This window comes from Coregonus lavaretus, assembly GCF_964263955.1.
Source record: "Coregonus lavaretus genome assembly, chromosome: 29".
Classification (NCBI taxonomy): Eukaryota; Metazoa; Chordata; class Actinopteri; order Salmoniformes; family Salmonidae; genus Coregonus; species Coregonus lavaretus.
This window is the reverse complement of record NC_140016.1, coordinates 32,222,138-32,247,753: the sequence shown is the minus strand read 5'-3', so window position 1 is coordinate 32,247,753 and position 25,616 is coordinate 32,222,138. Positions and strand designations below refer to the sequence as shown.

The 25,616-nt window shown below is 44.4% G+C and overlaps 1 protein-coding gene across 1 annotated transcript in view; it reads right to left on the bottom strand.

Annotated features, from left to right (window-relative positions):
• The window catches only part of LOC311105097 (prominin-1-A-like), a gene marked incomplete at its 5' end in the record, with an annotated part of 133,076 nt that overhangs the window by 2,441 nt on the left and 105,019 nt on the right, over positions 1–25,616 (bottom strand). The window contains 13 exons of the mRNA XM_084147098.1: positions 2,265–2,380; positions 7,565–7,654; positions 7,989–8,057; positions 8,145–8,225; positions 8,388–8,441; positions 11,019–11,036; positions 12,052–12,144; positions 13,179–13,250; positions 16,178–16,324; positions 17,613–17,697; positions 18,787–18,890; positions 19,006–19,129; positions 20,131–20,283. Of these exons, the coding sequence (XP_084003224.1) occupies positions 2,265–2,380; positions 7,565–7,654; positions 7,989–8,057; positions 8,145–8,225; positions 8,388–8,441; positions 11,019–11,036; positions 12,052–12,144; positions 13,179–13,250; positions 16,178–16,324; positions 17,613–17,697; positions 18,787–18,890; positions 19,006–19,129; positions 20,131–20,283 (1,206 nt within the window). The remainder of the gene's footprint in view (positions 1–2,264; positions 2,381–7,564; positions 7,655–7,988; positions 8,058–8,144; positions 8,226–8,387; positions 8,442–11,018; positions 11,037–12,051; positions 12,145–13,178; positions 13,251–16,177; positions 16,325–17,612; positions 17,698–18,786; positions 18,891–19,005; positions 19,130–20,130; positions 20,284–25,616) is intronic.

The window sequence follows — 25,616 nt, the reverse complement described above, 5'->3', positions numbered from 1 at the left end:
AAAATGGCCCTTGAATGTTTTGGTACACCTACTGGAGAGCTCTTCTTTGTCTACACCCATTCAGCATCCTTCACACCCCCTTAAGCCTTAGCCCCATCCATCTCTTTAAGGATTCAAATGTGAGGCCATGTGCTAAACAGAGTGAGTACGACGGTAGTGTACTAAACAATCAAAGATTTCAAGACTAAAGGCTGGTTCATACTAGGTCTATCGACGTGTATGTAGACAGTTCTCACAATGAACGTTCTATTGTCGTCCGACATCAAACTTGTCATTGTCGTTATGAAAAGATATAAACACAAAAACGACAGGCTGCATGACATCAGCAGCCTGGTGGTCCAAAATAGCATAATTGGTGTATTTTAACACCAATAAACCCATCCGTTTAAAAATGAATTTAGTATATGTCAATCTAGCAAACCAGGCAACTAAAAGCTACTTTCTAAACAATGTTTAGGATCGTTTCTAGCTTGTTAGCTAGCTAGCTAACGTGAAGTTAGCTGGCTAACCAGTTCAAATAATGACCATATCATACAGCTGACAACGTCTTAACTTAAGCTAATTTGTATTCATTATTACAGGAAAATACTCACAAAAAAATATTTATTTAAAAGTGAATGGCGAGTGTGACAAAATAAAAGCAGGGCATTCTACCAGAGAATTTTAGAACTTGGACACTGTCTCGTTGGCCTAACGTTATATCCTAATTTGACTTTGGTGCAGGTCATGTTGTTCTTCACATTACCGTCTCTGGTAAACACACACTATATCAAATAAAATCAAAGTATATTTGTCACATGCACAGGATACAGAAGGTGTAAACGGTACAGTGAAATAGTTACTTGCATAGTGAAGTCTTATGTTTAGACATTTAGCTAGCTAGCTAAACAATTAATCATAATCCTAATTTATAACGTTACTACCCTGCATGAATCTGCAGGTAGCTAAAGCTAACCAACTAGGTTCAATGTTAGCTAGCTATCTAACAATAGGCTATAACTAGCAATGAAAATGGCTCTGAGATATGAATAATATTACTACATAGATCATACAAGTAACGTTAGCTAGCGAGCCAGCTAGCTAACAGTATGCTTTAACTTGCAATGAAAACGTCTTTCTAACAAAATTAGAAACGTACGAACTCTGAAAATGTAGCTAGCTAGACTCTCTTACCCATATACATTGATAAACGCTTCTCCCTCTCTGTCACGAATGCCATGGTTGCCCTTAGTTTGAAGATGTAATCCGGAGACAGGTGTTTTATACAACAGCCTTCTGTGTGTTCTCTTTGCAATCAAACAGCAGCATTTTGTCCATCTCCTTAGATGCTTCCACAGGACATTCCACTGATTTCAAAACTCAGTCCTCCAGAAAATGGAGAGCATTAGCAGCACTTTTGCAGTTCTTTGTGATATCTTTCAAAATAGCCATGTTAGAAAGGATTATCTACACATACTGAGCAGCTCATGTTATAGACAGACACTTGCTACATGGCAGACCAACCCGAACTCATCTCTCGGCATGTCCAGCTCATCCATTATCTCAGCTAATCATGGCTAGCGGGAAGGTTCCTGTCTTTTTCCGTGGCTAAACCAAATAGGCTAGTAATATAAGAATTTTATTCCTATTTACAGATGGCATACAAGTTTGTTATTAAGGCACATGAAAGTTCACATGTTCCAGAGGGCATTTCTGCCAAAAAAACGCATTTTGTAAAAAGATCTATGTTTACGTTCAAATGCCTCTCCTGTGAAGTAGTGACACGCGACATACGACTAGTTTCCTGAAACGAGTCACATATGACAAACTGTATGTGACAGCATAGTTTTCAAGTAACTGTTCAGTGTTTCTAGATATCTATTAAATATGACCTATAATTAATTCCAATATGAGTGAAATAGTTTTCCTTCCAAAAAATGGTAATTAAGTATTTTCAGTGTTGGTATGGTGTGGGCACACCCCAACAACAGAATGGTGTGGTTGTATACCGGTCATTAAAATATTCATGCGAGTAGACTGCTGATTGGCCAGCTCAGCCAATGAGCCAACATGACATCATGCTCTATGAGGAAATAGCAAGCATTTTTTAAACAGTCTGTTTGAGATACAAGTTTGAGGTGGGTTTTTTAAAGGGTTTTTTCTACAATTTATGCTTTGCCACAAATACTAGTATAGGACGATTCAACAACATTATTTGAGTTAACAGAATATTAACTTTTAAAAGTGAGATTTTCACTGGACAGTTTAAGATTAGAGATACTCACTCATCGTAAACATCCTCTGTGTCCATCCTACGGTAGAACTTTGCCAGTTTTACTGACAGGATGATGCTAGGAAGGAGGAATAGGGCACAGCAGCCTAGGCCAAACCAGAATGTGTTCTGAGAGACAGGGAAAACAGAGAGAATGCAGTATCAGTCAAAAGCAGTCCTAAGTTCGGTATACTTTCTCTTGATCATAATCTTTACAGATATATATATATATATATATATATATATATATATATATATATATATATATATATATACAGTACCAGTCTAAAGTCTGGACACACCTACTCATTCAAGGGTTTTTCTTTATTTTTACTATTTTCTACATTGTAGAATAATATTGAAGACATCAAAACTATTAAATAACACATATGGAATCATGTAGTAACCAAGCAAGTGTTAAACAAATCAAAATATATTTTATATTTGAGATTCTTCAAATAGCCACCCTTTGCCTTGATGACAGCTTTGATCACTATTGGCATTCTCTCTACCAGCTTCACCTGGAATGCTTTTCCAACTGTCTTGAAGAAGTTCCCACATATGCTGAGCACTTGTTGTCTGCTTTTCCTTCACTCTGCGGTCCGACTCATTCCAAACCACCTCATTAGAGCCAGTTTCATCATAGCGCTTGATGTTTTTTGCGACTGCACTTGAAGAAACTTTAAAAGTTCTTGACATTTTCCGTATTGACTTAAAGTAATGATGGACTGTCGTTTCTCTTTGCTATTTGAGATGTTCTTGCCATAATATGGACTTGGTCTTTTACCAATTAGGGCTATCTCCTGTATACCCCACTACCTTGTCAAAACACAATTGATTGGCTCAAACGCATTAAGAAGGAAATAAATTCCACAAATTAACTTTTAAGAAGGCACACCTGTTACTTGAAATGCATTCCAGGTGACTACCTCATGAAGTTGGTTGAGAGAATGCCAAGAGTGTGCAAAGCTGTCATCAAGGCAAAGGGTGGCTATTTGAAGAATATAAAATATAAAATATATTTTGATTTGTTTAACACTTTTTTGGTTACTACATGATTCCATATGTGTTATTTCATAGTTTCAATGTCTTCACTATTATTCTACAATGTAGAAAATAGTACAAATAAAGAAAAACCCTTGAATGAGTAGGTGTTCTAAAACTTTTGACCGGTAGTGTATATATATAAAATGTTTACATGATAAATATATGTATGGTTTTATGACTAAATATAGCCATGGAGCATAATATATAATTTAATATTTCATTATTGGGAAGATTTTCAACACTGGAGTCTGAGGTATGAAGTATAGCACCGTAAACTGGCTACACTTCTCTGCACTGTCAACCGTGTTTCGTAGAGGACTTTCCATCATTTTGGACACCAAGTCCTGCAAAGTGGGTGTACCTGTTTGTGACTGTGCATGTTTTTGCAGAGGGGCCAGCACAGTTGACCAAACTCTAAAGGTGGAATACACTGAGTCATAAAGTCTACATGAAGCAGAGTATGTGAGTGGAGCGGAGCTGGAGCGTGCCCAATTTGACTGGAGCGTGGAGCGAGATTTCCAAAGGCAGGAGCGCCCGCCTTCTCGCCCGCTCCAATTTCGCTCCAGTAGCACTCACTTCACGAGCTTAAGGCATGCCCGGCCCAGCATGCATTTGTAGTCTACTTGTGTGCTGCTAGCTATAGCCCCTTGCTTTAGCTACGGTTATGGAGTTCACTAAATATTTTCATAAAGAAACTAATAAGGTGCTAAATCAAGGTGACTTACAAAGATGAGGACCAAGAGCAAGAGAGGGACTGCAGTGATGCAGTGTCCACAACAACAAAATTATTGTGGAATCTGAAAAGACAGGTATCCCAAAAGCATGCTACGTTTTGATTGGGTTATTTTCCTAAAAAACCTTTAGGCCTATAGACATATTAAAAAGAACAACTCAGCATCTCTGCCCAGCCTGGCAAGAGTGGCCAAAAGTGTGTTTAGCATCCCCAGTGGCTCTGCAAGTGTGGAGAGGATATTCTCCACTGCTGGCCGGCTCTCCAGGCACCATCGCATGAGCCTGAAGCCACAGACTGGCCAAACTCATGTTTCTAAAAATGAATTCAAAAAATGTATTCAAAGGCACCAAAAGTCATTTTTCGTTGAATTTGTATTTAATTCTAAGTAAGTCACAGCTTACAGTGCCTTGCAAAAGAGACTCCCCAAACATATGGAAGAAGGTATTCTGGTCAGATTAGACTAAAATCGAGCTTTATGGCCATCAAGGAAAACGCTACAGCGCCTTGCAAAAGTATTCATCCCCCTTGGCATTTTTCCTATCTTGTTGCATTACTGCCTGTAATTTAAATGGATTTTTATTTGGATTTCATGTAATAGACAAAATAGTCCAAATTGGTGAAGTGAAATTTAAAAAATAACTTGTTTCAAAAAATTCTAAAAAATAAATAACGGAAAAGTGGTGCGTGCATTTGTATTCACCCCCTTTGCTATGAAGCCCCTAAATAAGATCTGGTGCAACCAATTACCTTCAGAAGTCACATAATTAGTTAAATAAAGTCCACCTGTGTGCAATCTAAGTTTCACATGATCTGTCACATGATGTCAGTATATATACACCTATTCTGAAAGGCCCTAGAGTCTGCAACACCACTAAGCAAGGGGCACCACCAAGCAAGCGGCACCATGAAGACCAAGAAGCTCTCCAAACAGGTCAGGGACAAAGTTGTGGAGAAGAACAGATCAGGATTGGGTTCTAAAAACATATCAGAAACTTTGAACATCCCACGGAGCACCATTAAATCCATTATTAAAAAATGGAAAGAATATAGCACCACAACAAACCTGCCAAGAGAGGGCTTCCCACCTTAACTCACGGACCAGGCAAGGAGGGCATTAATCAGAGAGGCAACAAAGAGACCAAAGATAACCCTGAAGGAGCTGCAAAGCTCCACAGCGGAGATTGGAGTATCTGTCCATAGGACCACTTTAAGCCGTACACTCCACAGAGCTGGGCTTTACGGAAGAGTGGCCAGAAAAAAGCCATTGCTTAAAGAAAAAAATAAGCAAACATGTTTGGTGTTCGCCAAAAGGCATGTGGGAGACTCCCCAAACATATGGAAGAAGGTACTCTGGTCAGATGAGACTAAAATTGAGCTTTTTGGCCATCACATTTAAATGTCTTGGAATGGCCTAGTCAAAGCCCAGACCTCAATCCAATTGAAAATCTGTGGTATGACTTAAAGATTGCTGTACACCAGTGGAACCCATCCAACTTGAAGGAGCTGGAGCAGTTTTGCCTTGAAGAATGGGCAAAAATCCCAGTGACTAGATGTGCCAAGCTTATAGAGACATACCCCAAGAGACTTGCAGCTGTAATTGCTGCAAAAGGTGGCATGTTGTGTAAATCAAATTATACAACCCCCCCAAAAAAATCAATTTTAATTCCAGGTTGTAAGGCAACAAAATAGGAAAAATGCCAAGGGGGTGAATACTTTCGCAAGCCACTGCATATGCACAATTTATAGACTATAATGATTTATTACAACGAAATGTTGTTTAAATGCTGAGTGCTTTTTGTCCCTACCAGCCTCTTGTGTCGCACTCGCAAATGCTTCACAATGTATTTATTTGTAGGCTATTGCCTTGAAATAATTGAAATAAAATAGCCTAAATTCTTCATTTCCGTTCCTTCTTAGGCTCACTGTCTGGCTCCTGACCTATTTACAGTGTTTATATGCTGTTTAGTATGACATGTAGCTTATTTGAAATGACGTTTGCTTCTTACATTCACCTTTTCAGGTTTATTCATTCAAATCCATATGGTTTGGTTTCAACACTTAAAAAACAATTGGTAGGTCCAGGTAGTCACAAAAATAGATGGGTGTTGGTTAAATTGTGATTTTTAACGAATGGAGCGAATTTGGAGCGGCATTTTTTTCCCCTGTGAGCGCAGAGTGGTTTTTAGCGGAGCGGTAGGAGAGCACATGGAGCGCCGCAGCGGTGAGCGATGAGCGGGATTTCCAACAGCTTAACTCTGCTCACATGCTCTGATATGAAGTAATCATTGCCATGACATAACAGCCCGTAACAGCACCATAGTCTGCTTACGAGAATGAACACTGTCATGATTCATTTTGGCTCCCCTCCAATAACACTGATAGTCAAAGTGTCACATCTTTACTCTGTCACCATGTTAGGTATGTAGCTCCATTCCCCCATCCCTACCAGACACACTGTGCTGTTGACTCTTCTCTACTGTTTCAACTTTCAGTGTGGAAACCCAGTTGTGTGTAGCTATTGTATAGTGGAAAGACTAGAAGCAGTATTGGAGCACTTACAGGTTCTTTCCTGTGTTGCTGCACCTTTGCTCTGTTGCTCCGGGACACTAGTAAAATTACCCATCGAGCTTTAACAAGCGCTTTGGTCCGTACGGTATGTCCAGAAACATCCTGTTAACAGTCCAAGTCAATTAGCTGGCGCTGGAACCTATGGGGGCTCTAAGTGGCGGGCGGGGGGGCTATTTGTTCCATTTCATAGAGATGCTTCCTGACATTGGGAGCGTGTTGGTAACAAGGCCCCATGCCGACTGGACAGATGTCGGGATTATGTAAGGCTGGCTTTCATTTCCTTCTCGTCTCTTCGCCTCTGCAGCACTCTGTAGGGTGCCCCACTGCCAGGTCTAACTACCTCTCACTGATCATGTGCTGGATTCCAGGGCCTGACTTGTACGTTCTAAATCAGGGGAGGTTGGGGGTGAGGTGTCTGTGTGTGTGATTGGAGGGGGGTGATGGGGTGATCTGGGGGTAGAGAGGGCCTCATTTGTCTGATGGAGCTCTGTTGAGGGTCATGGCACCCCCCTTACCCCCAAACTCCCTACCCCCACCCACCTCCACTGCAGACCCTTCACCTTACACACACATAGACCCTGTACCTTGCCTGAGCCTTCATTATATCAAGCCATTAGCATCCGCTAAAACCTGGGCCCTCAGAAAGAACCCGCCTTGTCTTCTGCGTCTGGGGGGCTAGGGGGTTTTGGAGGAGAACACTGAGGGAGCTGTGTGGACCCATGCCGGTAGAATGTACCGTGTGTGCCCCCACACATCACATATTTTAGCAGAGCGCAGCATATGGCTGTGTGAACATACTGTACTGGTACAATGACATGTGGACCTTCTCCAGAGACCAACCTCCAACCCCCCTCACCCCTTTCAAGCTAGGCCCTACCTGCCTGCCTTCCTGTCTGCACTCCAACGGCCAAACAGGCGTTCCAGGCATGTTTTCAAAGGAGCCCTTATATTGCGTTTTTAGTTACCAATGAGTCAACCAAGAAGCTGCAGGCTATGATCTCCACTGTGTCCACGATGTTACTGAAGGGTTTGCAGGCCGCTACCTCCATGGTCAGCTGGGTAAACCATGCAAACAAAGAACATATGTTACAGTTATACCATTGGCAAACAATTATGAAAGTTGTCGGTTGGAATTTCTGGAAAATAATGGGACGTTATAGCTTTACACTTGGACGATTCACAATTGATGACTAAGTTGATTGCAAACAAGTCAGCAGTGCTGTAACTTTTGGCACAATTCAATTAAGTTGTGAAAAGCATTCTGTTCAAATAGTAAAACTGTAATTTACGAGCAAAAGACACAATATTTATGCTACATCTCATTTCCTCCTTATGCTATAGGGGGGGAAAACCAAGGCATTAACAAACTGTTGGGACACAAATACTTACAGAAGTCCTGACCCACTCTATGTATTGCCTGAAGTAACCAACAATGGTTTGCTTGTACTTTTCCGTTTCCTAATGGAGAGAGGAATAATATGTTAGCTACTGAGTTTTATCATAGCATTGAAATGTAAACAATTACTGGGACGCCATAGTAATCACCTGGTTGACGACTTGTGTTGCATTCTGGGAGATTAGATACTGGGCTGCTTCGATGGTCGCCAGCACATCAGTGACTTTGTTCTGGACAGAACAGAGCAGAATAATGCTCAAGAAGCTTTCAAAACAGTCTATGGAGCTGTTACGGAGTCTTTATTCAGTGTTTATGGATGTATTACGAATGCTTGATGTTGATTGAGTCAGTGTGAACTGTTGGGGTACATGGTTTGTAGGAGGCCTACTTACCGGCAGGTCTGAGGCCGTCCTCTCGAGTAGTCTGATGCTCTGGTTCAGCATACTCTTTAAAGGGGAAATGCACAACACATGTCAACACCCCAGACGTTTAAAGGTCAGGGTTTAGAGACATTAATAAGGCCTAAAACACACGCCACTGAAACACAGGGGAGACGAGACAGGCACAAGCATCACCATGATGCTTGACAATACGGTTCTGCTGTTACCACACACATGGGGGGGGGGAAGAAGAGCAGCATGGTTCCCACTGGGAGGATACTCCAACAACACAACAACAAAGCCATTTCATGTGGATTTTGGTCGTGAGAAATGTGCTGCAAAATATGTCAAAACCACAATTAAAGCGTTTTCACATGAATTCGTAATTTTAAAAAATCTATTCGATTTGAACACGTGAAGACCATTCGTGATGCCTGATACTGTACGTGGAACACGTAAAAAGTGACAAACTCCATGCTGGTCCCAGTATACAGTATGTAAATGGTAATTAGTCAGCACATGCACCAGATTATTGAAGAATAATTACAGGATTAACAATTACACACAGACTAATCTACAGATCCTAAAGACTGATTTACAGTGTCTTGCAAAAGTATTCATCCCCCTTGCCGTTTTTCCTATTTTGTTGCATTACAACCTGTAATTTAAATGGATTTTTATTTGGATTTCATGTAATGGACATACACAAAATAGTCAAAATTGGTGAAGTGAAATGAAAAAAATTACTTGTTTCAAAAAATTCTAAAAAATAAATAACGGAAAAGTGGTGCGTGCATATGTATTCACCCCCTTTGCTATGAAGCCCCTAAATAAGATCTGGTGCAACCAATTACCTTCAGAAGTCACATAATTAGTTAAATAAAGTCCACCTGTGAGCAATCTAAGTGTCACATGATCTGTCACATGATCTCAGTATATATACACCTGTTTTGAAAGGCCCCAGAGTCTGCAACACCACTAAACAAGGGGCACCACCAAGCAAGCGGCACCATGAAGACCAAGGAGCTCTCCAAATAGGTCAGGGACAAAGTTGTGGAGAAGTACAGCTCAGGGTTGGGTTATAAAAAAATATCTGAAACTTTGAACATCCTACGGAGCAGCACCATTAAATCCATTATTAAAAAATTGAAATATGGCACCACAACAAACCTGCCAAGAGAGGGCCGCCCACCAACACTCACGGACCAGGCAAGGAGGGCATTAATTAGAGAGGCAACAAAGAGACCAAAGATAACCCTGAAGGAGCTGCAAAGCTCCACAGCGGAGATTGGAGTATCTGTCCATAGGACCACTTTAAGCCATACACTCCACAGAGCTGGGCTTTACGGAAGAGTGGCCAGAAAAAAGCCATTGATTAAAGAAAAAAATAAGCAAACACGTTTGGTGTTCGCCAAAAGGCATGTGGGAGACTCCCCAAACATATGGAAGAAGGTACTCTGGTCAGATTAGACTAAAATTGAGCTTTTTGGCCATCAAGGAAAACGCTATGTCTAGCGCAAACCCAACACCTCTCATCACCCCGAGAACACCATCCCCACAGTGAAGCATGGTGGTGGCAGCATCATGCTGTGGGGATGTTTTTCATCGATAGGGACTGGGAAACTGGTCAGAATTGAAGGAATGATGAATGGCGCGAAATACAGGGAAATTCTTGAGGGAAACCTGTTTCAGTCTTCCAGAGATTTGAGAGTGGGACGGAGGTTCACCTTCCAGCAGGATAATGACCCTAAGCATACTGCTAAAGCAACACTCTAGTGGTTTAAGGGGAAACATTTAAATGTCTTGGAATGGCCTAGTTAAAGCCCAGACCTCAATCCAATTAATAATCTGTGGTATGACTTAAAGATTGCTGTACACCAGCGGAACCCATCCAACTTGAAGGAGCTGGAGCAGTTTTGTCTTGAAGAATGGGCAAAAATCCCAGTGGCTAGATGTGCCATGTTTATAGAGACATTCCCCAAGAGACTTGCAGCTGTAATTGCTGCAAAAGGTGGCTCTACAAAGTATTGACTTTGGGGGGGTGAATAGTTATGCACGCTCAAGTTTTCTGTTTTTTTTTGTCTTATTTCTTGTTTGTTTCACACAAAAAAATATTTTGCATCTTCAAAGTGGTAGGCATGTTGTGTAAATCAAATAATACAAACCCCCCAAAAAATCTATTTTAATTCCAGGTTGTAAGGCAACAAAATAGGAAAAATGCCAAGGGGGGTGAATACTTTTGCAAGCCACTGTATCTTTTACAAGGCATGTAACGGACCCAATCTTGCTCATGCAAAATCAATCATGTCATACAGGTCTGAATCAGCATGATTTACTAACTACCCTGACCTGAAAGAGAATGAAAGTTCATGGTAGTGGTCAGGGCATGCCAGGGAAAGCCCCTTGGATTTGAGGTACAAGGAACATGTACAACTCACTTATAACTAGTGGTGGGCACCAGTATCAATAATTCAATATGATATCAATAATTTGATATGATATCGATATGTACTGATATCGATATGAGCAAGGCATATCATTTAAAAATAAAACGTCAATATGGGCTTGAAAGGATGGGAGAAGGGAGCATCACCCTCAACATTACAAGACGAACACAGGTCCATTGTGGAGACTCATGCTTACCCTCGCTCTAACATATTTCTTGGCAGCCATTAATTGAAGTAGAAAGAGTTAAAGGGTAAATATAAAAATAAAAGATAAGACAGACCTCTAAAACTCAGCATTTCTTGGTAACAAGATTGCAGTTTGTGGAATTACTTAGAAGTACTCTGACTATTAATGGGGATATTATCGTATTCTGGGAAAAACACATTATATGTGGGCTACTGTGATGTCATGTAAGTATATGTTGTTGGGTCCTTTTAACATATGTTGAGGCCTTTTAAAAAGTCAAATACGGGTGTGAGGTGTAGCAAAATATATTATTGATTTGCCCATGTGAATGTAACATTCAACTACTGTACTCCCAAAAGTGTACAAATAAATCAAGCGCACCGCACACATTTTCAACTACTTGAAAGTATCTGACCTACGTGTTTGACCCGGGTCTGATTCTTCTAGGTCAATAATACCTATGTGTCTCTCTAGCTCTATATTCTATAGAATTTCAGTGATACAGTCAATACAGACGTTGGAGAGATGAAAGCTCTACTGAGGTTGTATCGACGTCTGGCAATGAGGATGTCAAATTCCTCCTGCATGTAGCATTCTGAGAACATACACACACACACACACACAAGCATGTATGTACACGCGTGTGCACATACAGTACACTTAGAAAAAAGGGTTCTAAAATGGTTATTTGGCTGTCCCCATAGAATAACTATTTTGGGTTCCATGTAGAATCCTTTCCACAAAGGGTTCTACCTGGAACCAAAAAGGGTTATTCTATGGGGACAGTCAAATAACCATTTTAGAACCCTTTTTTTCTAAGTGTACTGTATGTGTGTGCGCGTGTGGGTTCTTCAAAGGGTTCTCCTATGAGGACAGCCGAAGAAACCTATTAGGTTCTAGATATAGCACCTTTTTTTCAAAGAGGGTAGAGCATGATTACGGGCAATGGCCATTTCTGCCAGTCTAGTGAAGCCGAGCACTGATGGGCCCAGACATGGATGTTAATCTAAAAAACAATGATTTAAGATAGATAGTTGATTACCATGGCCTGCTCCATAGGGATGACCTGCTGACTGTGGATCTGCCGGAGACTGTTGGCGTGGCCCTTTAGAGAGGTCTGGAGGGGCCCCTTGGGCTGTGGACACACACAGAGACAGAGGTTCAGAGTAGACACACATAAACACATTCAAAGAGGTAATAGTAATAGTATCTGGTTCGGTCACCATTGTCCAGCACCCCTGGAGCAATTGGAGATAAGTACCATGCTCAAGGGCACAGCAACAGATTTTTCACCTTGTTGGCTCCAGGATTCGAACCAGTAACCTTTCAGATACTGTCCCAATGCTCTAACCACACACACATATATAAACAGGTTCAGATAAACAAACACATACGCACGCACGCACACACAGATGTTATCGTTCAAATAATCTGTTGTTAACTAGTCCTACATACATACATTCATGTATGTATAGATTTATAAATATTAGGAGCAATATGCAATCTGTGCAAAACTCTACAGTACACAGACCTACACAGACCCACTTAGTATAAGAGACTGCCTTAATCAATTAATGTAATGCAGCATAAAAACTACATAGTGAACCCATAGAATTACATATAGAATCAAGCAATTTATAGGATCTCTATGGATGAACCATTCTCAGTGTACAGCGTGTGTGTGTTTTCTATGCCAACAGGACATGGGGTACCAGGACAGATGGGCACCAAATGAATACTAAGGGGCACAGGCAGGGGCACATATCACCCCACAGAAGACCACTTTAAACTAGCTCCATTGCCCCCGAGCACATGGCAGGCGTAGGCGGACCCAGAGTTGGACACAGCAACATTTTGGGCCATGAATGGGGAGCTTGTGTGAGCCTCCAACCCCCCAAAGGCAAGGCAGAACATTCAAAAGCGCTTCCACAGACTGCTTCAGTGTGTGTGTGTGTGTTTGTCGACAGCAAACCTCCGCGAGGCTATGCAGTTGATAAAGACACATGGAGCTTTCACAGTTTTATATCTGAACTCCCATTCCATTCGATCCCTGTCTTGGATCTTGGTGTAAATCAAATTAAGTGCCTTGCAACTGGTACACTGAGAAAACATTGTGTGGATGGTTGGAGCCGTGTTGGTTTTGGGCGGTTGGTCGTATGTTCTTCTCACCATAAGGTCTGTCTGTGCCTCGAGCTCATTGGCGTACGACAGTAAGTCCACCTGAGTCACCCCTTTGTTAACCTGCAAATGAACAGAAATAGGATTATAATATATTATGATGCAGAAATTATGCATAATAACACTTCTCATAATATAATGTCTTCTCATCTTGTAATTGCATAACGGCCATATAGTCAGTTGTGCAAATGTGCAACATAGAGATACATAACATGTTACAAGCCATATAATAACACACTATAAAGGCTCATACACGCTTATAACAAGTCATAAAGCATTATAGCTGTCGGTTTTAAGTAAAGAGTTACACATGCTGCAATAAGAGGCCATAAGACGACAGTGTTCCTTAGTAACTTAATGTTCTCCCGAATTCAACAGATTATTCAACAGATTCTGATAGAGAAGACATATACTGAACAAAAATATAATCGCAACATGTAAAGTGTTGGTCCCAAGTTTCATGATCTGAAATAAAAGAACCCAGAAAGGTTCCATACGCACAAAAAGCTTATTTCTCGCAAGTTTTGAGCACAAATTTGTTTACATCCCTGTTAGTGAGCATTTTGTCCTTTGCCAAGACAATCCATCCACCTGACAGGTGTGGCATATCAAAAAGCTTATTAAACCGCATGATAATTACACAGGTGCACCTTGTGCTGGAACAATAAAAGGCCACTCTAAAATGTGCAGTTTTGTTAAACAACACAATGCCACAGATGTCTCAAGTTTTGAGGGAGCGTGCAATTGGCGTGCTGACTGCAGGAATGTCCACCAGAGCTGTTTCCAGATCATTTTAAGTTCATTCCTCTACCAACGTCGTTTTAGAGAATTTGGCAGTATGTCCAACCGGCTTCACAACCGCAGACCACGTGTATGGCGTTGTGTGGGCAAGTGGTTTGCTGATGTCAACATTGTAAACAGAGTGCCCCATGGTGGCGGTGGGGTTATGGTATGGGCAGGCAGAAGCTACGGACAAAGAACACAATTGCATTTTAGCGATGGCAATTTGAATGCACAGAGATACCGTGACGAGATCCTGAGGCCCATTGTCGTGCCATTCATCCGCCGCCATCACCTTATGATTCAGCATGATAATGCATCGCCCCTTGTCGCAAGGATCTGTACACAATTCCTGGAAGCTGAAAATGTCCCAGTTCTTCCATGGCCTGCATACTCACCAGTCATGTCACCCATTGAGCTTGTTTGGGATGCTCTGGATCGATGTGTACGACAGCGTGTTCCAGTTCCTGCCAATATCCAGCAACTTCGCAACAGCCATTGAAGAGGAGTGGGACAACATTCCACAGGCCACAATCAACAGCCTGATCAACTCTATGCAAAGGAGATGTGTCGCGCTGCATGAGGTAAATGGTGGTCCCACCAGATACTGACTGGTTTTCTGATCCATGCCCCTACCTTTTTTTTAAGGTACATGTATATGTGACCAACAGATGCATATCTGTATTCCCAGTCATGTGAAATCCATAGATTAAGGCCTAATTAATGTATTTCAATTAACTGATTTCCTTACATGAACTGTAACTCAGTAAAATCATTGAAATTGTTACATGTTGCGTTTATATTTTTGTTCAGTATAAATAGAGTCTGAAGACTGTAGTGGAAAACTGCCAAGTCTATAGCTTATGGCACCCTGTGATTTTGGCAAGAGTAGTGTTTCCACTATATTAACTTAGCAGTAGAGCATGACCGCTGTTAAATCGTTGCCCCAACGCAATTTTTTTTTTAAATGATTACCTAGCTTGTAATTCTGGAAGTGTAGCCAACTCTATTAATAGATGTATAGCTGTATGCCCAAGCAAGACCCCAGGAAGACCCCAGCTGCCGCCCCCTCCCTGGTAAAATATCCTACATCTGTATGTGCATATATAGTGTCTTGGTACTGTACAGCCAAGAAGGGCTGTCTGTAGTATGCTACATGACAGTGAATGGAGCAGTTATACAGTATAACCACAGAGGCAGATTGTAAATGAGTACATCAGAGTTTTCAACCATCTTGCTGGTGTCCTCGCATTTTATCATACTATTTGCATTTGTCAGGGGCGTATTACAGAACAAAATCCTGTCATTCCGTTCATATTTCAAAAGTAAGTTTCCATTAAAGAAGCAAATCCTAAATCCATTCTGGTATCCCATCTTAAATGTACCTACTAAAATGAGATAAGATATGATTTGACAGTTAAGTTAGGATGTTTCTGTAATACATACCCTGGTTAATATTTAATAAATTTTTCTTGCATTCAGGAACTTAAGCTTTCTTGCCAAGATAAGTCACTAATGTAGGATGCTTTCAAGCAGGTTCGCATCTGAAATGATAACTATCTTTAGGTTGAGTTGTGTGTTGTACGAGTATGCTAGTGTGTCTCTTGAAGGTATATCTGAAAAGTCTACAGTGGCTTGAGATGAAGGAGAGGAGACAAGGAGGAGAAGAGATGAGGAGAGGAAGCCAAAGTAGACTATTATTTATATATGACCCTTATTTACCAGGTAAGTTGACTGAGAACATATGATATTTTACAGCAACGACCTGGGGAAGAGTAACAGTAGGGAGGAGAGGGGTGAGCTAATTAGAAGCTAGGGATGATTAGGTGGCCATAATGGTATGAGGGCCAGATTGGGAATTTAGCCAGAACACGATAAGTGCCATGGGATCTTTAGTGACCACAGAGAGTCAGGACACACGTTTAAAGTCCCACCCGAAAGATGGCACCTTACGCAGGGCAATGTCCCCTTCACTGGCCTGGGGCATTGGGATCTCCTTAGACCAGAGGGAAGAGTGCCCCCTCCCTGGCCCTCCAACACCACAACACCACTCACTATTAAGACGAAAGAGAGGAGGACACTAGACTTTTGAGATAAAAGGAGAGAAGACAAGTGGAGGACACCACATTAAACTATAGAAATGAACGATAGGAGACCAGGGGAGAAACTCTTTTTAGATTGAGATGCCCCCCTCAATGCCAGTCTAATACCTCCTCTAGATAGGCAACGTAGTTGATCTCGGCGACGCCCGTCTCAGAGAAGCCAATGAGGTTCTGCTTCCCCTCAGACTCCAGCAGGATGATAGCTCTCAGGTCAATCTTCACATTGTTAAACATCTTCCCCATCTCCTTGGTGTCCTGGAAACAGAGAGGGAGAACAGTCAGTTTACAAGCAGGATAAACAATAGCTATGAATGCAGTATGTATTGGTTACAAATGTGTTATGAAGCAGGTGCTAGTCTGTTTTTTTTACGCCAATTTTCATTGCATATGGATGTTGCAATACCAAAACTTGACATGCTACAACTCGTGCATGTGTGTAAATGGTTTGTTTTCCATCACTATTTTAGTAGCCTCGACTCCAGCGGTTCTAAGATGGTGTTGAGGTCTGGTACCGCGAAGGTCAAGACCATATAAATAGAAATAGAATTCTATTTTAGAGACAAGCCTAGAACAAAATGGTGATAAAAACAAACTTGTTTACACGTTAGACCAGCCAGTGTTACGCAAACCCCTTTGTTTTTGATTTGTGTGTGTTGGGGGATACCATAGATCCTGGGTAAAGGACTCGGTTACTCTGGCAACATCAACTTTACATTGAGCCCCATTCAAATTCTTAATTCGCAGAGGGTCTTCCTAGGCAACCCCATTCATTGATACAAAGTACAGATTAGGACGGTTTTCTTTTCATTTTGTTTTTTAAACTGGTATAATGGGACCAAAAAATACATGAGTATATTTGAATGTGCTCTATGTAAAAATGAGCAAGTGAAATCAGTATTAAAAAAGACACCAAAATGAACATAGGGAGAACTATACTGTACTATAACTTAGGATACACTAGCCAGCTCTATCCATGCAATTTGCTATTCCTTACAATAACAGAAGCAAGATAATCTTGCCAGCTGGCTGACTCATACAGAATGGTCCGCTTGGTTGACACTAGACAGGACTGGAATTAAGTCAAGGAAGTCCAATGATACAAGCTGAGGTAATGGTGAAGGAATGCTAATGCTACAGCTCACTAGCCTGCTCTATGTTTTGGCAAGGATAACTCATTTAGCTCATGTTAATTAATCACCATTAGCAAATAGAGAGTGTTAGCCTGTATGTAATCACCTGGGTCTGCTGCACACCACAAGACTGTGTTCGCCTGATGAGTTAAATCCTAGGCATTGAATTCACTCAGTGAGCTGACACAACTCTTCAGGCCTCAGTGTGCAGGGTGGGCGGAGTTTGCGCTTTTCATTTGGACTATTTCATTGGTTACATTGTACCCGGCAAGCTAAACCAAGCGCCACCTCAAGTATTAGAAAGTATTTGGTATTTAACCCAGGTCGGACTATGTGTGAGTTTGACTATAGTGTGTGACTTTCATGCACAGGTATGCAGAATGCAGTACAGTGAGTGCACACTGAATACTGACCAGGCTAGAGTTTAGGAAGGTTGTGACATTGAAGACTTTGTCCAGGCGCATGGCAGAGTAAATACCTCTATTCTCTTTGCAATTACTGAGAGAGGAGAACAGGAGAGAGGGAGAAAAGAGAGAGAGAGAAAAGAGAGAGAGAGGGACAGAGAGAGAGAGAGTTCAACATGATCTCATGTCCATTCATAAATGTTTTGGTTAGCTTGCTCTCTCTGCCACCATCCAGTGAATAAAGTTGGAACCTCATACACTCTCCTTATCTCTGTATTGCTGCCTTCCAGTCATTTTATAAGCAGTGTACTCACAAGTCACTCATAGAGAGCTTTTCCAAAGCAACAAATCAAGTCAGCATGACCGACGTTTCCCATTTGTAGTTAGACAACTGCCATGAACATATTCAAGTGTCACATGCAAGAGTAAAGTACGGTAAAGGAATTCCTATGGTCATGTCAGTACACACTATCTCATGTGTCACTTGTTGACTAGGCAGGAGTAGCTGAGGCAACTATACTATCTTTAAGCAATAAGGACCGAGGGGGTGTGGTATATGGCCAATATACCACGGCTAAGGGCTGTTCTTAGGCACGATGCAACGCGGAGTGCCTGGATACAGCCCTTAGCCGGGGTATATTGGCCATATACCACAAACACTGAGGTGCCTTATTGCTATTATAAACAGGTTACCAATGTAATTAGAACAGTAAACAAGTAGTTTTGCGTCATACCCGTGGTATATTGTCTCATTTGCCATGGCTTTCAGTCAGCAACTAGGGCTCAAATGACCCGGTTTATAATAGGGAATACAACGTGATGGTCTTACAACACAGATTTGCTGCCTGTTCTAATCGAGAGATGATGAAAGTTGATTAAATCTAGGCAGAAAAGAAATCTCAAGCATTAAATCCCTCTCCCTAGTTTCAATCTTTTAAATAATGTATTAAGCAATGTCAGAGAGAATGTGAGGAGACAGAATATTGACACAGGTAATATCCTGTGACATTTATTTCAATCAAACAATACCACAAAACAGAAATAGCTAGTGTTCATCTAGTTCTATTCATAAGTAATCAATATAGTTATCCAGCAGGTCTATGTAAAACATAAACCATCACTAAAACAAACAAATGAATCCCCAGCAGTAAGTGGTACATACATACATCCTGTAAAGTATTACCTGTAGAGACTTTCCACTGTGAGATCCAGGTCTGAGTCGTTGTACATGTACCCAGGGATGAAGTTCCTCCACTCAGGGTTCACCAGGTGAGGAGTGTCCAAAACCTGGGACACAAATGACTAGTAAGACCATCATTCAGTTGTAGACCATTATTATACAGCAAGACCACACACAATACCTAGACAGTCTCACATTAAAAGTTATCACATCATAACTTGCCTTGAAGAGCTGCTTGGTGTGGAAGGGCTCGCAGACCAGCTTCTCCACGTTGCCCCCGACCAGAAAGGTGGCGGTCACCACTCCCATCAGTATCCAGGAGAAGAGGAAGCTGAAGCCCACACCGCTGTGGAGAGACACGCATAGACAGACAGACAGACAGACAGACAGACAGACAGAAAGACAGACAGATTTCAACATCAATTGTTCAGAGGGGACTGTGTGAATCAGGCCTTCATGGTCGAATTGCTGCAAAGAAACCACTAAGCATGGAGGAGAAGGTGTTATGGTGTTGGGGTGCTTTGCTGGTGACACTGTCTGTGATTTATTTAGAATTCAAGGCACACTTAACCAGCATGGCTACCACAGCATTCTGCAGCGATACGCCGTCCCATCTGGTTTGGGCTTAGTGGGACTATCATTTGTTTTTCAACAGGACAATGACCCAACATACCTCCAGGCTGTGTAAGGGCTATTTGACCAAGAAGGAGAGTGATTGAGTGCTGCATCAGATGACCTGGCCTCCACAATCCCCCGACCTCAACCCAATTGAGATGGTTTGGGATGAGTCGGACGGCAGAGTGAAGGAAAAGCAGCCAACAAGTGCTCAGCATTTGTGTGAACTTCTTCAAGACTATCGGAAAAGCATTACAGGTGAAGCTGGTTGAGAGACTGCCAAGAGTGTGCAAAGCTGTCATCAAGGCAAAGGGTGGCTATTTGAAGAATCTCAAATCTCAAATATATTTTGATTTGTTTAACACTTTTTGGGTTACTACATAACTCCATAAGTGTTATTTCATAGTTTTGATGTCTTCACTATTATTCTACAATGTAAAAAATTGTAAAAATAAAGAAAAACCCTTGAATTGAATGAGTAGGTGTTCTAAAACTTTTGACTGGTACTGTAGATAGACAGATAGAGCATTCAATCAATCTACACACACACACACACACACACACACACACACACACACACACACTTAGTGCTGTATACTGTAGAAAGTATAAACAGACAGACAGACAACCAGACAGACAGACGCCCAGCCAACCAGCCAGTCAGCCAGCCAGAGAGACAGATAGCCAGCTGGCCAGAAATACAGCCAGCCTGCCAGCCAGCCTACTACTCACGCCATGAGCAGGGTGCCGCCGGTGTTGGAGACACAGCCCCGTGTGGTGGGGGAGGCGTGCTTGTCGTATCCTATGGAGCCACACAGTATGGCCAGGAAGTTGAAGGCCAGGATGAGAACCACCATGCAGCACAGGCCGATACAGCAAATCCACCTGTAGAGGAACCCTGGAGTCAGTACACTATAACAAGTAACAACAAACCACTACATTAGGATAACGATGGAGACTACAGCCTATGTCTATGTCTCAGGGTAGAGGTCTACACGGGACTGATTTCTTCATCCCGCTCCAGCAGCTTTTCGTATGGCCCCCGCACCTGCCGGCTCCTGCTAACTTCTTGTCCGACTCCCACCCCCTCCCACAAGAACTGATCCTGAACCCGACCGTAGTCCCGCAATGTTATTTTAGGTATATGTGACGCTGCTTGCTTTGCAGCCCCGTCCCCAGCAAATTTGCCACCTTAAGCAAGATCAAAATGTAAAAATAGCCTAATAAATAGGTTAAAATACCAGAGATTCAAACGTGGCCAATTATATTCCGTTATTGGTATTATTGGACTATATCAGCCAATAAGCTAGACATACAGTAGTTTGAAAGAGAGCGGAGTTAGAAATTAGAATAGGAGTGCACTGGACTTAAGCTACGTTTTGCATAACCTTTAGGAGCGGGACGATTTGCAGACAGAGTCAAATAAATGTGTCATCAATATTTATTTCCAGTCAGTGTCGGAGCATAAACTACAGCCTATCATATTTAGGAAGGTTATTTCCTTGGAACGACAACTGCCCCGTGGCCCGCGCTTCTACAGGTTTTTTATTGAGACCACACATAGGGTCTAGGCGCAGTTGATCTTGCACGCACAACAAAATAGAGGGGTAGGCTACTGAACTACTGAAAATTAGGCTATTCGTTTGTGAATATTGCGGAAAAATAGGTGCTTTTAAAAGGCTACAATAGATACAGTGTCACGGTTCAGACAGACGACCAGAGGACCACAATTGCGTCACACCAGAAAGTTTATTAAACTTAAGGGAAAAGGGAAGTAGGGAGTGAATGAAGGCTCCAGGGGTAACAGGGATCCCGTCCAATGCGCTGGGTCTGTGCCCCCCCCAGTGGCAGCGATGCGTCCTATGAAGCCGGTGGTGGGTGGTCCAGAAGTCCTGGGGGGGGGAGACACAGACACAACAGGGCGGAATGAAACCAGGCAGCAGTACAGTTCAAGGGAAATCCAAAATACGTAGTAGCAAGGCAGAAGGCTGGTCAGAGTTACCGGGATTGAAGAGTAGTCAGGAGTCGTAATGGCAGAAGCAGGTCTGGATCTCCTGAGGCAGAAGAGTATCCAAAAAACAGGCAGGTCCGGGGTCACAAAACCAGGGTGAGCCAGAAGCGCGAGCAAACAGGTTCCGGGTGTGAGCTTTGCAGACGATCTGACACCGGAGAGCTGAAAGACAGGGCCTTAAATACTGGGAGAGGTAGTGGGTAATGCAGCGCAGCTGGCAGAGTAATTAGAGCAGAGCAGAGCAGGGACAGGTGGAGCTAGTTAGGCTGAGTAGAGAGAGTGGTGAGCAGAGTGGAAGAAAATTAAGGTGGTAACCCGGTGGAGTGAGAGGCCCATGACAGAACCCCCCCCCCAAGGGACGGCCCCAGAAGTCCCAAGAGCAACACCACGCCGGGCGGGAGGAGGGGAGCCGGAGGAGGGCTAGAACTCCTCCGAACGGTCCGAGTGAACGTCCTCATCCTCGGAGGAAGCCGGAGGGCCGTGGTCGGGAGATGGGACAGGTCCCGAGACAGGATCAGGCACAGGACAGGAAGCCGAGCGGGCCGGACGGTTAGGGACCCCTCTGGGGCGGCCCCTACGGATTGCAGGTTGATCAGGATGCCGTTGGTGGAAAGCGGTGATGAGAGTCCTATCCACAATCCGACTAGCTGGCACCCAGGTCCTTTCCTCAGGTCCATAGCCCTCCCAGTCAATGAGGTACTGGAGACCCCTACCCCTCCGTCTGGACCGAAGCAGGCGGCGGACGGTGTAAACCAGACCACCATCGACGAGCCGTGGAGGAGGAGGACCAGGCGCAGCAGGGACCAGCGGACTCTCATGGATGGGCTTAATCTTAGACACATGGAAAGTGGGGTGCACCCTCAGGGAATTAGGCAGTTGGAGCCGGACAGCAGTTGGGCTAATCACTCTTATGATAGGGAATGGGCCAATGAACCGAGGTGCCAGCTTCTGCGACTCCACCCTGAGTGGCAGGTTCTTCGATGACAACCACACCCTTTGACCAACATGGTAGGTGGGAGCAGGAATTCTCCGACGGTTGGCCCCGGTAGTGTAGCTGGCAACGGATCTGAGGAGTGTGGCTCGGGCTTGTGACCAGGTGCGGCGACATCGACGGGCAAAAGCAAGTGCAGATGGGCAAGTAACCTCCTCCTCCTGGCTGGCAAATAGAGGAGGCTGGTATCCATAAACACATTGGAAAGGGGACATACCGATGGCAGAGCAGGTCAGAGAATTGTGTGCGTACTCCACCCATGTCAATTGCTGCGACCAGGAGTGGGGGTTGCGTGAAGTCATGCATCGCAGTGCCTTCTCGAGCTCCTGATTAGCCCGCTCTGACTGCCCATTGGATTGGGGATGGAATCCGGAAGTCAGACTGACTGTGGCTCCCAGCAGGTGACAGAACTCCTTCCAAAAAGCGGAGGAGAATTGTGGACCACGGTCAGAAACTACATCCTTTGGCAGTCCGTGGATCCGGAAGACGTGTTCCAGGACCACCTGGGCGGTCTCCTTGGCGGTTGGGAGCTTGGGGAGGGGAATGAAGTGTGCCATCTTGCTGAAACGGTCAACGATGGTGAGAATGACGGTCATGCCACTTGAAGGGGGCAGCCCCGTGACAAAGTCAAGGGCGATGTGAGACCAGGGACGTCTGGGCACAGGCAGGGGCTGCAGCAATCCGGCTGGGGGCTGGCAGGACGACTTGTGTTGGTTGCAGATGGGGCAGGCTTGGACGAATTCCCGTACATCCTTCCTCAGAGAGGGCCACCAGAACCTCTGGGCGAGCAGGTTGTAAGTGCGGGTGGAGCCAGGGTGACAAGCTAGGCGGGAGTCATGTCCCCACTGAACGACCTGGGACCTCAGGTCTTCGGGGACAAAAAGGCGGTCAGCTGGGCAAGTGCTGGGACCTGGCTGGTTACGGAGAGCCTCCAGCACCTGTTCCTCAACAGCCCAGGTCAGAGCTGCAACGATGCAGGGACTTGGCAGAATCGACACAGGGTCCCTGGAGGGGGTGTCATCCTTCTGGAATTGACGGGAGAGGGCGTCTGGCTTGGTGTTGCGTGATCCAGGCCGGTATGACAGAGTGAAATTAAACCTGGTGAAGAACAGGGCCCAGCGGGACTGCCTGGAGTTCAACCGTTTGGCCGTGCGGATGTACTCCAAGTTCTTATGATCGGTCCAAACGAGAAATGGAATGGTGGACCCCTCCAGCCAGTGACGCCACTCCTCCAAGGCAAGCTTCACAGCCAGCAGCTCACGGTTCCCTATGTCGTAATTGCACTCAGAGGGGGACAACCGACGTGAGAAAAAGGCACAGGGATGGAGCTTCCTATCCTCCGCAGCCCACTGAGAAATCACAGCACCAACTCCCACATCCGAGGCGTCCACCTCCACAATGAATTGCCGGTCCACATCAGGCATCTGGAGGATGGGAGCGGAGGTGAACCTCACCTTGAGGGTACTGAAGGCTTTGTCGGCTGCTGGGGTCCAGGTGAAGGGTTGCTTGGTGCTGGTTAGAGCAGTGAGAGGGGCAGCAACGGTACTGTAGTTCCGGATAAACTTCCTATAGAAGTTAGCAAACCCCAGAAACTGTTGCAGCTTCTTTCTGTTCTCCGGAACTGGCCATGAAGTGACTGCTGATACTTTGGCAGGATCCATTTGGATACTTCCCTCTGCCACTATGTACCCCAGGAAGGCCACTGTCTTGACGTGAAACTCACATTTCTCTGCCTTGGCGTAGAGGGAATTCTCCAGAAGACGATGAAGGACTTGCTGGACATGGCGGGTGTGTTCAGACAGGTTTCTGGAGTAGATTAAGATGTCATCCAGGTAAACGAAGACAAACTTGTTTAACATGTCCCGCAGTACATCATTCACTAGAGCCTGGAACACAGCAGGAGCATTGGTGAGGCCAAAAGGCATAACCAGATACTCGTAGTGGCCTGTTGGTGTATTGAATGCGGTTTTCCATTCATCTCCCTCCCGGATCCGCACTAGGTGGTAAGCGTTTCTGAGATCCAACTTGGTAAAAACAGTGGCTCCCTGGAGCAACTCAAAAGCAGAGGTGAGCAGAGGCAGAGGGTAACGGTTTTTCACTGTGATGTCGTTGAGTCCCCTGTAGTCGATGCAGGGGCGAAGAGATCCATCCTTCTTCCCCACAAAGAAGAAGCCAGCACCAGCAGGAGATGAAGATGAACGGATTAATCCTGCGGACAGAGAGCCATTGATGTAGTCCTCCATGGACTTTCTTTCAGGAGCAGACAACGAATAAAGACGACCCCTTGGAGGAGCTGTTCCAGGGAGGAGGTCGATGGCACAGTCGTACGGTCGGTGAGGGGGCAGAGATGTGGCTCTTGCTTTGTTAAACACCTCTCTGAGACCATGGTAGCATTCTGGGACATTGGAGAGGTCAGGAGCGGAGTTAGTAGGTACTGGCCGAGGGGGTAGTGCGGCAGCAAGCAGGCAGGTTCGGTGGCAGTCCTCTCCCCACTCCCTGATCACCCCGGTCACCCAGTCGAGCTGAGGGTTGTGCCGGCGGAGCCATGGGTAACCCAGGATGAGGGGTTGGCCTGGAGAGGGGAGCAGGTGAAACTGGATAGTTTCTTGATGGTTTCCGGACAGACCCATCGAGACCGGGGCCGTGACATGAGTGACCGATCCGAGTAAGTGTCCGTCCAGTGCCCGGGCAGGAATAGGAGGTGTCAAACGGAGGTTCTCCAGTCCCAGTTGGCGTGCCAGCTTGATGTCCATTATGTTGGCTTCGGCGCCAGAATCCACCAGAGCAGCCAGGGTGTGAGTTGAGTCAGAGAGGCGGAGGTGAACTTGCAGCAGGGGTTTGCGGTCGGAGGACTGGATGGTCATTGAACTCAACCGGACTCCCCCTATGCCCGGTGAGCTTCGGCCCTTTAAAGGGCAGGTTACCACACGATGTCCATCACCTCCACAATAGAGGCAGAGGTTTGAGGTGAAGCGGCGCTGGCGCTCTGCAGGAGTGAGGGAGGCTCGCCCAATCTCCATAGGCTCAGACTGATCAAGCTGACCTGGGTGAGTGGCAGTAGATGACAGGAGCCCAGTCGGATCTCTCCGAATGCCGGTAGTAGGTGGACCTTGGCGCCCCCTCTCACGACGACGGGTCTGTATCCTTCTGTCGATCCTGACAGTCAGTGCGATGGCTTCATCAAGAGTGGAAGGCAGTTCATGGGAGACCAACTCG